This window comes from Parus major, chromosome 7 (genome assembly GCF_001522545.3).
Source record: "Parus major isolate Abel chromosome 7, Parus_major1.1, whole genome shotgun sequence".
NCBI classification, from domain to species: Eukaryota; Metazoa; Chordata; class Aves; order Passeriformes; family Paridae; genus Parus; species Parus major.
Window position 1 is genome coordinate 10,404,350 of NC_031776.1, and position 17,889 is coordinate 10,422,238.

The following is a 17,889-nucleotide window of genomic DNA, read 5'->3' on the forward strand; positions in this document are numbered from 1 at the left end:
CAGGCTCATAGGCTGGGGGAGATTAACCAAAAAAGGACACACAGGAGCTTGAAGCCACAACCTGCATGATTCTAAGACCAATGCAAGTCTTTATTAAAATTTTCCCCTAGAGTCAGTGAAAACGTCTTCATTGCAGTAAATAAAGGAAATATTGGTTACACCAATTCTTTAGATTTCCCATTCCCCGTGTCTTTGAAAGAATATATATGAAAAACTTATTTTCAAAAGAAAAACTCAAGTTCAAAAATAAATGAGTTTAGTATGAATGAAAGGGACCTGAAAGTTACTGGAGCTGAATCTAAGACAGTTTTTTCTCCCTCCCATTTTAGCCTCACTAAATTTATGGTCCAATTTAAAAAATGGAGAGCAGAAACTATGTGAAAGCATGCCAGCAATTACTTTTCTGTGCAGTCATTGATTCTGTATGTAAATCAGAAGCTCACAGGTACGAGTGACTTGGTCATGGCACTAAGAGGTATCTCACCACCTGAGATACCAACCCTTGTGCTTGAAAGCTTGGATTTATCACCAGAAACATCTTATCACGCGGTAGATTTGGTTCCTGTGCTCCTGCTTCGGTGAAGGTCTCATCCTGAGCTGCTACAGGGACACAGCAGTATTTTGGTAGTGTTCCACCAGCACACCGGGAGCCTCTCCTCCTAAGGCAGGCGCCTGCTCCAGGGGAGCACTCGCTGCTCCCCCAGCACCGCACCACAGCAGCCGCTGGCAGGGGCGAGCCCTGCTCCCCATGCCCCGCTCCAGGCACACAGGTAGGAAATCTGGCTGCCAACAGGGTTCTTCTGCAGCTCCTCTAAGTGCTTTGGCAGCTTAGGAACCATGTAAACAGCAGGAGAGCTAATAAGAGAACTGACTCACGAGGGACAAATCCCGCGTCCTCCTGCAACTGAAGATAAACAACAACGCCGGTAAACAGCAGCAGCAGATAGCTGAGTGATAGGGGAGGACAATAAAATAAAGTGTCTTGAGAGCAATAACGTTTACAATAATATAATTCTGAGCTAGTGAAGTATACACAAACTAACCAGTGAGCAACATTATAAAAAATAAAGTGATATTAAATAATCTGTTCAGCCTTTTTGTCACCTGCAACAAATTAGGCTTTCAATATGCAAAACATCTTCCTTCCAGAAAAACAAATGATTGTGATTTCATTTAATTGTAATTTAATGAGGCATAATGTATTTTTTAAAGTGATATACACCAGGTGTGTGGTGAGGAAACTGGCCCAGCCAGACAAACCCTACTGTTTCTATTTTTGAGAAAACCCTAAAGTCAGCCAGAGACTGTTTTCATTTCTGCAAATTATGTTTCTGCTGGAGGGGGTGAGAGAGGGAAACCCACAGCATTCATAGATTTCTTATAAAATTCCATTGGCTAAATTAGCTCATTCTGACTTACTTACAACTCACATATTAAAAAATAAAAATAAAAAAATGGGCAGTTTGCAGAGTAACTGATTCTGCAAACCTAGAAGATCATCTTCAGGGACTAGAAAGTCTCAGTATGACTTTAAATAGCCAAACAGATCTTCTACATAGAACACAGCTCCCAGGATACATTTTAGGACATGTAGCTTGATAATATCTTTGCTTTTCCACTCCTCTGCATCATTTTTAAACCGGCTGCTGAAGAGGCAACTGATGAAGTTTAATGTTCACACAGGCTGTGCTTGCAAATGAGGGGTGTGATCACCCTGAGACAAGGGCTCTGCACAGCCTGGTTTACCCTTGGAACTTGCACTATTTTTAAAATTACACACTGGATCCGTAACTGACTTTAAGAAAATAATACCTGTGGTGGAGAAAAAAGCACATGTCCAATCAAAACAAAAAAGTCACTGAATCTATTTAAGGCAGGAATAATTTTGACTGTGTTTTTTCAAACTAACTGAAATGCAGTCCCTTCGGGCCAGCAAAGTCACTGTCACAGGGGTTTGCTTTGCATTTATTCTATGAAACCCCATTTGTGAACTTCTTTTACTTTCATTAACTACAAGATTTCCAGGACAAACAACCCAAACCTCACTGGCACCTAATCTTTTTTTTAAGCAGCTTCCAAGAGATGATACAGTACCATGTAGAGCATTGTTATTCTGACTCCAACATCCAGTGCACTGACTGACCAGCCTTGGAGGCAAACACAGGCTCGACCAAAGCACACAGAATGAGCAAAGCCTCCGTGCCCTCTTCCCAGAGTGCTGCTGCTCAGGCCTGGGAAGGGTGTCAGTGAGATCTCAGTGGGACAGCAGAGTGCACTGCCAGTGACCAAAGGCACGACAATTCTGCAACTGGAAATTATGAAAAGCAATCTGGATGGGGGTGAGGCGGTGCTGCTGGAGTGCAGCCCAGGCACTCGTGTCCTGGGGACAGAGGAGGACAAGGGCCATCAGGCAGCAGGAGACTCCCAAGCACTGGACAGGGCCTCACACACATCAGGTTCAATGACATGGATAGAAGTCCTGCTCTCCCACTTACAGACATAAGCCATTTGACTACAAAACCAGGCACTAATGTTAAAGAGGTTCAGAACAGGCTTTGGACAATCAAAACACTGGCCAAGGCAAAAATTTAAATAAACCCAACTAATGTGCTAAACCTCAGTTTATATGTTCTGTATAAGGAAATTATATATATGAAGGACTGAAAAAGCATAAACACTTTTTCAGACTTTCAGTCTATTTGTGTCATTCCATACTTCAGCCATGGCCAAAAGCAACAAAGAAAATGCTGAAATACTAGAAAAATATTGCTTCTGAAATGCTTAAAGTTCCAAGTACTTTTAAACCGTGCACTTGTACTATCAAGTCTCAACAGAAAAGTTATTCTGCCTTCCATCAGGGATCGGTGCGACTCTGATCAGGATGAGAAAATGTGGGGATTTATTCAATTTCAACATCTGGCTCTTAAAGGTCAGTGATGTCCACCCATCCCCTCAGCACACAAAGCCTGTTTCCAGCACAGAAGGCAGCACACAGGGAGCCCCTGGTTAGCTACGCGTTTCTACAAACTACATCATAACTGTACCTTGATCATACAACAACAAACTTGATTTTGCCAGGCTAAAATGACCATTTATATTTACAGTTGTCCACTACTTGCAGTTGCAAGCTGGAGGCAGCAGGTCAGTGCAGGACTTCTGCAGCAGAAGTGCTGACTTCTCACAACCCTTCAAGGAATAAAGCATTTCCACCCGCTGTGTTTTTCTCACATCAAGGCAGGATTTTATCACGACATCTCTCTGCCTCTCTGCATTTACTCCAGGTCTCACCTTCAGTATTGTCTTCCAGACTGAACAAGATACATTCAACAATTCCAAAATATTTCTCTTTGCCTCTAAGTATACAGCACTCACCAAGAACCTCTATATATATGAAGTACTTTAAGGCTTCTTGGGACTCAAGCTCATTTTCAAATGCTCACTGCTTTGTTTCCATATCCTTGCATCTCTTCCTAATTCAGCTAGGATATGAAGTAGAAGTGCTGGAAGTCTATCAGAAATGCTTATCCTGGCAATGTGTCCAGTCTAATTTTGCTGAACAAAATTGCTTTAGATAATCAGTGGAAAATTTTGAGTGGTTAGCCAAACCAAGCACCTTCATATCCATTCTGTCACAGTTTCCATCAGGCAAAAGTGTTTTTGTACCGGGTCCCCTGACCAGCTCTTCTTTCTCAATAGTAAAAATGTGTGGTGCTTCATTTGTATCAGTTTTACAAACCTCAGAACTTGAAGGGTTCTGACTGAGGTTAACTCCCTGTGAATGGGAGACCGACAGTCTCCCAGTACACTTCAGTGAACACATCACATCAGTCCTTCATTTAGAAGAAATCTTCTCATCTCCAGATTCAGTGCCTACAGCCAGAGTATGAGCCTTGTTCTTAAACTCATTTAACTAATGCTAAAATACATACATAAAATACATCTCAGGAGAGAGCTGCTTAGGCACAAAGCATTTAGAGGCTGATTTGAATAAAACTTATACAGGGTGCAACAATGACAATTTGATTTTTATTATTAAAAATGAAGTGTTTAAATCCTCAAAGAAAACGGCTTTATTGCATTAGTTTAATAAAGCCTCTTTTTTATTATGGTATCTGTTTTTATGAGGGAAGACAGGATGTGCATGCGGATCTGAGTGTGGATGCATGGTGAAAAGGAGGCAGAGAAACACCGACCACCTGCAGCCACAAAGTGCCACCATTTATATGACATGCATGTCAGACCTTTCCCCTGAAATATGCTGGAAAATGAGCAAAGACACACAGCTTGTGCACACTGCAGATCTGTGCCTTTGCTTCCAAGGCTCAGGACTCCTGTGCATCAGCTGAGCAGGCAGCAGCCACCTCCTACAAGCACACATTCTGAAAGCCTGACTCACATGCTACTTAAGATCTTTTCATTCAGCCTATTGAATACAATTAAGTTAATTGAAACTGAAATTTTGGGCAGTGCAAAATCCACTGTTGGAACAAATATCGCATGTACCAAAAATCTGCAATTTATTAAAGTAAGCACTTCCCTTACAGACTGCCTTCTTTCCTGTGAGTACAACAGAATGCTGCTTGTGCCACATTACACCCAAGAATAAAACAAGCCGGCAGCAGGAAAGGGTTTCATGCTGTAAGAGAGAGTTTTCTATGAGGGTAAAAACCAAGAAAAAATTCCCCCAAAAACCCAAACCAGAAGCCTTGCTAATTGAAAATCTGTACACAATGGGGCAGACACCATAGCGATGAATGCAGCATGACTGTCTCACTAGATACCAGGCAGAGAATTAAAGCTCATTGTGCTCCTCTCATTTGAGTTAAAGGGAAAATTATTTGCAAAAGTATTTCTGTCCAGGATTTGGCTCACAAGCAAATAGAGGTGGAAGAGTCAGTTATTTCAACAAACCATATTTCTGATCTTAATGCCTTGTAGAGGACTCTTTTCTGAATCCACTTCTGTTTGGGGGAATTTTGCCAAAGAAAGCAGAATTAAAACAAGGAGTCACAACCCACAGCCTTATTTCCTTAGCAACCACACTCCTGCTCTCAGAGCCCCCAAACCCACTACAGGTGACCAATGACACCTTTGTATGCCAATAAATGTTTGTTCCCTCTTCCTCACTGCAGAACCCTGGACTTGCCTGCAGTTGCACCAGAAGTTGGGGCAACACCCAGCATCAATCCTGTGTTCCCCTATGCCTCAACCCACACCTGCAGCCAAGGTGTGACCAAATCCCTGGAACAAGGAGGATCAGTGCAGTTTATTTCATCATAAATTTCACTACATCTGAAGCTTGTGGAGTTTCCTCCTCCTCAGGCTGTTACTTCCTTTAATCTACGCAGGCAGGAGCTGAGCTGGGTGTGTGCTGCTTTCCCATCTGCAGGCTGGGAAACCAACGCTCCCACATGGAGCTGCTCAGGGGCAGGAAGGAGGGAGCAGGGCTCTTTGGGAAGGAAGTTACAAGCAGCCTGAACACGTTGGTGTTTTTATCCAGCTGTCTTTGTACCTGGCCCCACAATGATTTTTTGATTTAAAAAGCCTCAGATTCAAGGATATTTCCAGTTTCAGAGGCTGTTCAGTTAAACAAGCACTGGCCACTCGCCCAAACATTTTACTAGTTTTTGCTATTATGTCACAACATCAGCCAAAAAAAAGATGCTTGAAAAAAGAGAAAGACACAAACTGAAACACTCCTTCAGTCTGTAGGCTTTGCAGTCCACCGGGCACTCCCAAGGACAGCAGCAGTTCACTGATCAAGTGATGTTAAACTGTCTGGACTCTTTGTAAGAGCCCAAGAAACTGTCCTGACTACAACTCCATGAGCCTGCAGCAACGAGAAATGCTGAGCAAACAACGAGAAGAACAATATGTTCATTTTCTTTATGCAGAACAGGATTCAAATTACCTATTTTCCAAATTGTAATTTGAAGAGTGGGATCACTTCAGCCCCTCCATATTTGCTGAAAAGCTTTCCAGCAAAGTACAAGGTAAATACAAGAGAGCATTTTCATGCATTTCCTTTAAAATAGTCCTCTTAGTCCTACTTTTTTTCCTGTAACCAACATCACCTACCAATTTATCAAAACATAACAACCTGCAATAAGCAAGTTCTTGTTATTACAAGCTTTTGGCTGCAATCTGAATGCTATATTAGGAAACAATAAACTGCAGGATGGTACAAGGACTCTGCCCTGAGGATGGGCCCAACTCCATGTGTGTATTCTCCTCCAGCAAGAAGTCCATAGTCTTGGCCATCAGGCCCCTTGTCCTGCCTCCCATTTCAGAGTATCTCCACTGGCCAACGTGGTGCTCATGCTTTCAGGGGGCACCCATCACCTACAAGTTATCCTGATGGAAAGACAATGCAGGCTTCAGCCAGGTAGACATTTTTTGAGAACTGCAGCCTGCACTGGAGCAGTACTGCACTGTACTGACAGCCTTTTGACTTCACTGCCTACTTGAGACCAAGGAGAGACATCAGCTCCCTCTGTGCACTTACACCTCCTCACCCTGTACGGTCTGTATATTGCAGGCACTTCCTTCACTCACTTTGATTCCTTTTTAAAATGTGCACAGGGCAATTCCAAGTGTGAGGTACACCTGCTCTAACTCCGACAGTTGTGCTTTCCTTATAGATTTGCAGTATTAATCAGAATTTTCCTTTTTTTTTTTCTCAAGATTGAATGGCTTTATACAATCAAAAAGTGCCAAAGTCTTACAGAAATCAAATCTTTCACTCATGACTGTTTAAATAATAACGTCAGCCTACAGCTTGGTTTCAATGTCTGTGTGCCTTACAAAGATGCCTTCAATTTTAAAGGTATCAGGTATGACTGATATCTAACTCTCAGGTGTCTGACAGGCCTCATAAAGCTGTCTGCCTTCACTTCAAACCCACTCACACTCCTGCATGCAGTTTTGAAGGTCCAGATAAGGATGTCTAGCTTTCCATTGGCGAGCTGTTAGTTCACAGCAGCAGTCTGAACAGAAGGAATGAACTACTTCAGTAAGCGACACATTCTTCTGACTTAGGGGTCAGAGGCAAGAGGGAGCTAAGGCCAAGGATCCTGGCCAAAAAACACTTGGGCACAAGCAATGTAATCACACAAGCAAGAAACTGAACCTCCTGTCCTAATAATACTGCTAACTGTCTTAGCCATGGCAAGCTTTCTCCATGCCACAAGAGCAGGGAAGGTTACACAAAGCCCAATAGGGTGTTATTCCAACAGGCACCATTCTCACCACTGCTGAGCAGATTATAGCAATACCATCTTAGACAAACATGGCAGTGTGCACCACCATTTTAAGTATTTTGAAGGTTGTGTAGGAATTGCTTACTTACTGAAAAGTAGTAAGTATATTGGCTCTGTAGGTGTGCTTCTACCTATCCCATGTGCTGAATAAATAGGCATTTAGATTCCACAATAGTGTGAATTAAAATTATGGCACTAAGTCTCTAAATATAAGAAGCAGCACAGGTTAGCCCAAGACACTTTTTAAAAATCAGGCATATACACTTTGAGGGTTCTTCATTCACACTTTCAAATGAATGGGGAAATGTTCACTTTGGAACTTTCTGTTTGAAAGAAACCCTTTTCATGGCTAACTCAGCCTGGGCCAGCTCCTCACCAAACAGCCTGTGCAGCTCTCCTGTGCATACAGCAGGTACTAAACCACCTGATGTTCAATCTGATTTGCTCCAGGAAATCCAGAACTTGTCACAGAGCCTGAAGTGCTTTGTTTCCATGTGTGCAGACAACATGGCCATAGGTATAAGCAAATACTGTTGTCTTCAGTTAGGTATTTCCAACTTCCAGAGGAAGATTTGGATGTTTCACAAACCATACAATTTTATCTCTCCTTCTTCTGACCCTCCTCAAGTTCTCTCTCCCACGCACACATGCATACATACAAGTGTCAGCCACTTGTTCCAATGGATTTAGCCTAGTTTGGATCAAAGCTTCCTCTACTTCATTTAACAGATTTGCTCAGATGGAAGGTCTCAGGGGAGAAATAATGTTAGTAAGAAGGGGCTTTTCAGCATTGAGTATGTAGGTCATTGGACTTTAAAATAAATTAGAGAATAGTTTATCTATTAAACAAGCCTCACAGTACATATTTCATGAAGCTATACTTAATTATAGGCTAATGTGCACCACAGAGCTACCACGAAGAAAGATTAAGCAGTGGCCCATAATGCAGTGATTAATACCATTATTAGCTGGCTGGCACACAGCATCTATTATTTGGTACCATCAGGAGCAACAACAGACCTCCAGTTTCCAATGCTGGCATTTCCGTGAAATGCAACAAACCCAAACCTTTCCAGAGAGAAACACACGCCTCTCTGTACCTCAGAGGCAGCAGGGGGGATGCAAGGAGGTGAGAGTAAACTTGAATTTCCACTCCAAGTGCCCTTTACAGAGTTTGCTTCTCCACCATGGATATGTGGGAATATCCCACTCCTTCTACTGTGCAGTGCAATACTGACTGCCTGAGCCTCCCTCCTTAATAGCCTGAACAGTCCCTGATGTGTGAGGGGAGCTCAATTTGAGCTGGAATTAACAGCTGAGGACAAGGAAAGGTAAGTGTGTATCTACACTCTTCTGCTACAGTGATGGCTCCTGTGGTCATGATGCACAGTATGTATGACCACTGGTCTTCTGTATTAGGGTGCTGCTGAATAACAAAATACTGTTGTGAGATGAACAAATCTTTTATGGATGCTGTCCGTAACACTTGCCTGATCTGGCATCAGTACGCACATCGTATTACTTATGATGGGAGGTAAGTAGCAGGTAGTATCTTTCTTGTTGGGGAATCTTTGATTTAATAGCAGACTTGGGCCTTAGCAGCCCAGGCCTCCCAGTGTGGCTAAAGGAGAGCTTCATGTTCATTGACAGTGACAAAAGCCTCACTGGCAATGTTATTGCCGACCTCTTGCTCCAGTTCAGAATATGTCATTCTGTCAATACCATCCACCTTGATTATACCAGGCTTTATATACAACGGGTTATGATCCCAGAGGGATGAAAAGCTTTTCCAAATTAAAAGCAGCATTTTAAAGAGGAAATACTCATACATTCCTATGTAGTTTTCATTTGATATCCTCAAGGCTAACCCCAGAACTCAAGTGTTTTTTTCTGAGTGCAGCCATCTTATGAATTTAATGGAAGAAGGGAAGTAATAAAATGTGCTCCATACTTTAATTAGTTCCCTCATAACATGGCATTTCCAAAATGGCAGTGCCAAAGAAAATCATTAATCTAGGAGAACAGACGAAGGCACTGTATGGGGCAAGGGACAGACCTCCTAGAGATATACACTCCCCTTTTTCTTCTCTTGCTGGTAAATCTTACCTCAAAGAACAACTCCAGCTACACAAAAGGAATTTGTACCAATATTAAATATTAAGCCACTTTCCATTTCTTAAGCCTTGCTACAGAGTACCACAATTGAGAGATCACATGTTGTATCCTGCAGGATAAATGTAAATGGCCTGTCTTTCCAAGCACACATTCACCCTGGGTACTCCAGGTGCCAGGCTTAAGCTGATACTACCATGCAATCATTTCAACATCTGCATTTCACTAGAGGAGTAAGAAAACCTGTGTCAGATGTATGAAAGCAAACACAATCTGCTACAAAGGGCAGACACTTCCTGGCACACTTGCATTACACATTTCTCATGGGAGCAGCCTCTGGAACTAGTTGTGGCATCAGTTGTACCACAGGAAGGAAGTGAGGAAGCATCAGAAGGAAGCCCAAAAACACCTCTGACTCTCAATCTCTTATTACCTCTTCCTGGCAATCAGGTAGGGGCAAATGTGGAAGTTTATAACCCCAGAGAGGAGCTCAGGGAAGAACTCCCATGAGTAGAATGACTGCTAGAGAACAAAGCTCAGGTAACGGCACAGGAGTGGCCAAATGCAAACAAACAGCTGTTCCAGGAAGAAACAGCCTTGTTCAAAACTGACAAAGGGACTGGAGAAAGGACTGAGAGTGGTTTGACCTGTTTCTGTGGCACACCCCTGCTCTGATCTGCAACAACCATACAGTCCCACAAGAGCCACAACTTCGCCCCTTCTTGGTTATAGAATAGAAATTGATACCTGTGTTCGGTTGAATGCTACTCTTGCAAAGACAGCTTGAGACACACTGGCTCTCTTCAGCTCATCTCTGACTTGCTGGTAAATATCTGGAGAGACTTCCACCGATGAATTTGATGGCTCTGGTTTGACAGCTCTAGGGATGGGTGGATGATTCAAGAACTGCTGGTTGATAGCCTGTGGGTGCTGGTGAGCCAAGAGTCGGCTGACAGCAATCTGCTGGTTTATCAGATGGGCCATCGCTATCTGCTGCCTCACCAGTTGTGGACTGAGCTGAGGAGACAGGAGCCCAGGGTTTATCATTGTTTGCATCGTTGGCACTTGGTTTCGGATTGGAGTACTGTGGTGAATTTGGCCATGAGGAGACTGTTCATTAGATTTTCCCAAAGTTGCCAGCTGGTTGATATTTGGTAAGTGCATGGGACGTTGACCAAGAACACAATAGTCTGAAAGGTTTTCTCTTTCCACTCTTTCCACTGTTAAAAGAGAAAAATTAGCTTGCTGTCATTTCAGTTTGCACTTAGGGCAAGGACTATATTGCAGGTGACTGCACACAACAGCACCTGCTTTACTCTGTAAATCTACACTTGCAAAGAAGTATCATAGAAACACAAGCAAAAGAAACAGAAAGTAAAAGCAACAAGAATAATTAACATTCTTTTGGACTTCCCAGGCTTCACCCACAGCTCATGAAGATTCCTTATAAACCAGCAGCAAGTACCCTTTCCAGTTTCCTTCACTAAAGAAACAAGCCTGGACACTTCCATTTACACTGTTACAAACATTGGAATCTGTCACAGCAAATTGATTAACCTTTCAAAGTGGTCAGTGTTTCAGAATCACTGTCATCTAGGTAAAGGAAAGAAACCCAAATTGGCATCCATTCACACAAACCAAATGGAAAAAAGGTCATTCCCTGTGCAGCTCATGGCACTGCTTTTCATTACAAACTTGGCAGCTATTATCTTTTCCACATAAACTCTACCTTGCACTGTGTGTGGATAAAGCTATCTGGTACCATCAGCTCACCCAGGTGCACCACAGCAGACCCACGCTGGTTGTGTGAAAGCATGTTACAAAACACTGAAATTCACAGATGAGAAAAGTTTAAAGCAAAGGTTCCTACAGCCAAAGCTTCATTGCCACAAGTCTGCCCAAAAACTTTAAAGCACTTATGCACAAATGCCCATTTGGAAGAAAGTGCCTTCACTCTCTTCAAAAAAACTTGGTTTAGCACAACACTGATTCTAAGTGACATCCTGTTACAAAAAATTAAACAGTACACACAAAATGCATATACAGTAATTTTATATACTGATCTGCATTGTCCCTGTTAATTATCCTATGGCAGCAATATCACAGTATCTTTTCAGGTAACTGCAAAAATAAATGCACATACTACAAAATTAAATTTTCTCTAGAAGTACCATTTGAAACAGGAAATGAAGTTTAGCAAGTACATCGATATAACTCGTACCTCAATAAATTTAAGCAATCAGAAGTCATTTTACAGCAGGTTGCAGATTCCATAAGCCTCCCTATATGCAAGTGAATAGGCATTTTTATATTGATCTGATATAGAAGTGTTTAGAAACATGTATCATAGAAAACCACTACTTCACCCCTGTACTGGTCTCAGCAAATAACAAGATAGGATTTATTTCAGAATATTATAACTTGTGTAATGATTAACAACTGCACGAGGTTTATTTTTAAAAAATATTCTTTTTAAAAACCTAGTCTATATAAAGCTTTGAAGTTTTCCGCAGTTAATACTCAAAATGGCAGCTTACTGATGACCTGCTCTGTTTTCTTCTAAATAGAAAAAGCTCTTTCCACCTTCCAGAGTTAATCTAAGACAGAGAGGGAGTCATTCCCTGAACACATACAAACACACAGTTACTATCTTTAGAACTGTCACTCTGGAACATCACAAGTACTGAATTTTACAACTAGGTGAATTAATACTCACCATTTCCTTGTATGAAATTTTAACTCACTCTTCCCATACTTTAAAAGGAAAATCCCATAACATATTTAGCCTTCTATTAAATAATCACTTTAAAAAATTCAAAATAATTTAGTTTTAAGAAAACTATTAATTCCATTTTTCCACAAAACCTAATGTTTCAAGCCAACTGAATTTCTATTTAAGTGTTTATCTGTCTTTCAGCTATGAAAGGCAATGCAAAATGTGTGATGCACAAATATTATTGTCATCAAATGACCATTTTGCTGTGTTACTCACAGGCTGTCAGATACATAACGCAGGTATTTCATCTTGCTGAAAATACTAAAAATCCCTATTCAAAAGCTGTTCCTCATGATGTCAGTATGCCTCCCTGCAATGAGGTACAGAAAGCTCTATACCACTTCAGGAACAGACAGAAAATCAATGTGAAATATGCAACAGGAGTAGTGCTAATTCCAGGGATGGACCTGTCAGCAATACAGAGGTGCGGGCAGGGGAGTGAGGAGGGGCTGCTTTGTCACAGCCCCAGACCACGCTCTGCAACACACATGATTCAGAGCCACCATGGCCATACTATCACCAAGCCTGCACCTGAGTAATGCCATTACACACAGCTGGTAGCCAAATGCAATTATTCCAAAGGTACAATAGCCACTTGGCAGGTGTAAGTAGAATGAAGCTGTTGCTCAGTGTAATGAAATACTTGGAGCATCCTGCTACATCACTGACGACCCTAAAAATCTAGAGTTCTTCCGCTAGGAGTTTCAGAAGAGCTGAAAAAGTTCTGAACTATTTGTAGTTTGAGGAGCACACAGAGAATAAGTCACTGAAACCAACAAATTATTACTTGTTAGAACATAAAAACAGAAACCAAGTGTTTTTGAAAACTTGGTGAGAAATAAATATAAATAACATTCACTTTCTGGGCTCAACCACATTTGCCAAGTTTCCACCCACTCTTGACTTCAATGCCAAGTTATAAACCCCTATAAAAATAAAGTTTAAGATGAAAAGGCTGCCAGGCTGTTAATCTCTGCAGTGCTACTTGGAATTACACAGAAACATCACCTGACTTGCTTCCATAGGTATTTTTTTCCCTTATTATCAGTTTCCTTTTTTGATCACATTAGACTATACAGCCATGCATGTACTCCCTATAAACAAACCAGATTCTAGTCACTTTGACCACTTCAGTAATAAAAGGTTACCATTAGCAGTTACACTGGATGGAAAAAATGTGCATTACTCAACTCCTCAAGACTCTCCTTCTCTAACACATTGCCTGTATCTGATTCCCTGTTGTTCTTTGGTAACCATGGACTGGTTACCAAATCTGCAGGGCTGAACCGGAGCAAGACTGAGACAGCCCCGAGATGGAGACTGGCACAGTCCTGAAAGACAAGACAGCTTTCCAGCAATGTTCTAAGAAAAAAGGGATGCAGGAGCCACCAGCATTCTGCCTCAGATCCTCCTGAGACAGGGCATCCTCCATCTTCCATGTTCACACCTGATTATGGTCTTTCCTTTCTTCACTGTTGTTCTACTCAAACTGAAGATACATTCAGAGCTCTTGTAGTCTGTACTGACTGGAATGTAAAGCTGTACTGATTGGAATAGAAGTATCTGAGGACAGAGCAGCAGGACCTTACACTGGGAAGGAAGGGTTCCATGGATACGTGCTGTCAACATTCAAGTACTGCTGATAAACTACTTTTGCTAGCAATGCCTGTGGAAGTTAAATAAAAGCTGGTTCAGGAGGCTGTTACCTACCTCCATCTGTGGTGTGACCACAGCAAAAGACATTGCAGTGTTTTCGTGTTTTCTCTGCATCGCTCCCTTGGCATACAATTCTGCAGTTCTTTGCTTGAAGAGCTCATCTAAAGTGAGTACAACAGCACTGCCATACTGCAGAGCCACCCACCCTTCTGAAGCCAATCACTGGGTAGGCAGAGACTTGTGGCTGGACAACAGGTACTGTGCTAAGCTCAGCAATTAGCCCTGACAGCACACTAGAATAGCATCTGCCCTTTATTTTTCTACACCTCCCTAACATGTCACTACCTCTAAAAGAGTCAGAAACCAACATAAGCCCCAGAATGGGAGCAGCAAATTATTGAATTTGAATATTCCGTTCTCATCCTATAATGATTACCATGTGTGTCAATGTATTTCAACTCCATACTGAGTTAAAACTTCCTGGATACAGCACAAAAAGAATTCAGTGCACCCTTCCCCTGTGTGATGCTCTTAACCTCTAGCCCAATCTTCTTTGCACAGTCAAGCAGCTGACGCAGACCACAGCACAATAGCTTGGGGTGGTCTGCATGCAACTTTCCATTTAAAATAAAACCAGCTCAAAAGATTTAAAATAAGATTTATTTCTCCACCTTCTCTTCCCCTCACACTTTATTTGCACTGAGTTGTTAATAGGAACATTCTGACAAACAGCCCGTGGGGCATTTAGGGCTTATGCGTGGCACTGAATTGACTGACAGCACTGGAAACCAAATTCCTATGCACAATAAGGGATGCAGCAGGAAGAGCAAGAGTGTAACACGTCTCCCAGCACTGCACCACAAGCGGGGACACAGAGGACCCGCCAGCATCCATGACCCAGCGTGTCCGGAACTTTTCAGTCCCACAGGCACACAGGCACTTTGCCCCAGAGTAAGAAGAAGCTGGTAAAGAAACGTTTTGTAATAAGTTACTAGCCGGCAGAATTGCCATGCTTCAATTGTGACAGGATGTCACCACCCAGGGCTGTTCTCCAGTGCTTTAGTTTGCTTCTTTGTTTTATTTATTATTTAAAACCTGGTGATCATAAAAGCCATTTCTAGCAGTGGTCATGGCCAAGCTGGGAGAGCTCTGTGAACTCTGGTATACCCTGCACAAAGCTTGAGACAGAAAGGTTCCCACAATTTCTCCTGGCTTAGCACCATCCTGCTCACTGGAGCAAGACTTGAACTTTGGAACCGTGCTTGGGGGACAAAGCACAGCACCAGCTCCACCTTGGAGAGACAGGGCTGCTGCACTACACCCAGAGGGTGCCCTCCTGCTTATGCTACAGAATTACAAACCACCACCTTGTAAATAACAGAACCACTCCAGAGCACAGGAGGTGCTTTTAAAGTGCAAATTCCCTATCTTTTTATCTGTAATTGGAAAAATTACTTATTTCTTTTAATTACAGCCCACTTAACCACTTCAGTGCAAAGGGCTGGTCTGAGGAGTCTCATTTTCATTCAATATCTAATCTTTGTATTTATCCATAGTAATTTACTGGCTTCAGTGCCTGATCTCTGCCTAGGCCACTTGCTCCTACACTCAGCACTGGAGGAAAAGCAGGTTGACCAGAGAGGCAGACATGACACGAAGCTGTAACTTCTAAAACCTTTCCCTTCCCCTACTCCTGCAGGATAGCACAGAACCTCAAAATAGCTATAGAGCACATACAGAAATCGTTTGGCTGCTGGCTGTGGGTAGCAAAGGCCTTTATCCAAGCCTAATGGAAAACAGACAGGAAAGGCCATTGTCTGTTCTTTGTTGAGTTGCAAACCATTCAGTTCCCACCAAAGCACAAATCACTATTTTTTAACTTAGAATCATGATTAAATGTGAGCCTTTAACCACCAATCACCAATCTGAGGTAAACTGAGAAGAGTGTACTAACATTGCTGAGTCTCTGTGCAAGTGACCTTCTCATCCCTTATCCTCAAGACTAGCTCTAAGTCATCCCTTGGGACACAGGGATGCTAACACGTCCTCCTGCAGCTCCACTCAAGCAAAGGAAGTCATACTCTTCACATGGGCTTCCCCAGGACAGACTTCTTCCAAAGATGCTTGTCAGAAGACAAGCATCATCATCTTATTTTTAGGTTTATTTTTGGGTTTGTGTATAGGTTCAAGAGGCACACAGAAGCATGAATTCAGTTCTTCATAATCATGTTAACAATGTTTGTCAAAAGGACATGCCAGATCCAATCTGGCGGAGAAAACCATTACACTGAAGGTATTCTAGTGACCACCTGCTCTAACCCGTGAATACTGGTCAGGTGAAATGGAAAAGGAGAAGCAGCAGAATTGTTAGTTGAGCTGTCTGACAGAAACACAGGCAGTACTGGTTTAGATGGACTGATGTTATCATCTGATATAAAAATATCTCACTTCCTGTCAAAATATTTTAACAGTAGACCCAAATCTTTTTTGGGCATCTCAAAAGGGAGGTACAAACCTCCTAGATGACCCAGTCAATTGTGCAATCCCTCTGGGGGATACATATGTGTGTCTTCCTGATTCACATCAGAGATGGTGAAGGGAGGGAGACAGAACATAAACATCATTAAGTCAGAGGCACAAACTCTTCAGGTATTTCGAGTGAACAGAATGCTATTCTGCTCTTGGAGTTACATATCCTATGGAATACATGGGATCTGAGAGACACTTTGTAGTTTTTCACATAGGAAAGCTTATGCCTGTGTACCTAAGCTTCAAGTTATCCTCCTGTTTCAAACTAATCTCCACTAATTCTTACTTTGTAAAAATCACTTTTCTTCTGAGCTACCATGCCACTGTTTGGCAGCACAGAAATAGTTTTTTTTAAATATGAAAGAAAATTAATTATGAGATTCTGAAGGTTAAAACAAAAACATGTTTGCTTTTTAGAAAAGGGAGATGACCATTCTTCACTAAGAATTCAAAAGGGCAGAAGTCCCAGCTGCAGTATGCAACTGGTCCTCACTGAGAAAAGCACAGTACTGGAACAGAATACATTGTAAAAAAAAGTTCAGTGTCATCATTTGAGCAAGACACAGGACAAGTGGCTAGACAGCTTCTCCACAGAAGGATTTCCAGTCTTTACTGTGTGGCCTGTGTTGCCTAAAGCAGCACTGCCTGCAGCTCCAGCCACACACAGGCGCAGGAGATGCCACTCAGCAAATCTCATGTCTCCTCTGCCACAGCACGGGCACCATGAGCAGTGACAGCCACTGCTCCAAGACAAGCCGGGGAAGACTTTCTGCAAAGCTAAGATTCATATAGGCATTTATCCTAGATAAAAAATACTCCCAATTAAAAAAAATAAACCCAAAGGGTGTGTTTTATTTCTTTTTACAGAGAGGAACAGCCAAGAGGGCCACAACTCATACACCCTTGGAATGCAAGGCAGCAGCTAAACTGGTTTTTAACAATACACGTGCACAAATCCTTCAAACTGGCACTTAACATCACTGACAATGCTGAAATACAAAATGCTAGTGTGGGTGGGGAAAATGGCAGCCAAGGGGCCTATAATTCTTGCTGAATCTTGAAACTTTAATTTATATTTAAAGAAAGAGGCCACTTTTTCCTCACCATTAGTAACAACTGATGAACTACACTCCTCATAAAATAGCGCAGCAGGCCACTGACTAAGAGGACGTCTCAGAGTCAAGAGATGATCTTCAGGTCATGTACGTTACCTAGATGCTGACAAGTTTGCCTGTGATTAATGTTATTTTCCTTCCTTTTTATTTAAGAAAGTGAGGAAAGTTCTGTTTTTAGGGAAATGAGTACACAGTAAGGAGTGTAAAAGTAAGCAAAGGAGAAGTTACAGCAGTGTCAAGAGCCCCACAGCCGACTCTAAATGCTTTAGTGCCAGAGCGACAACAAATATCCAAACAAGATATGAAACACACTTCCTTAAAAAACTTAACATTTCTGCAAAAGGTCAGGATACATGCATATAAATACATAATATATCTATAAACCCCTCTACTTACATGGAGAGAGGTAAACACACATGCATGTATCAGTGAAGAGGGTATT

General features: G+C 42.0%; 1 protein-coding gene across 2 annotated transcripts in view; it reads right to left on the reverse strand.

The window, feature by feature from the left end:
* Window positions 1-17,889, reverse strand: part of SATB2 (SATB homeobox 2) — a 130,374-nt gene that overhangs the window by 44,173 nt on the left and 68,312 nt on the right. For both annotated transcript variants that reach the window (XM_015635219.2, XM_015635220.1), the window contains exon 7: window positions 10,119-10,591. In XM_015635219.2, coding sequence (XP_015490705.1) covers window positions 10,119-10,591 — 473 coding nt within the window. The remainder of the gene's footprint in view (window positions 1-10,118; window positions 10,592-17,889) is intronic.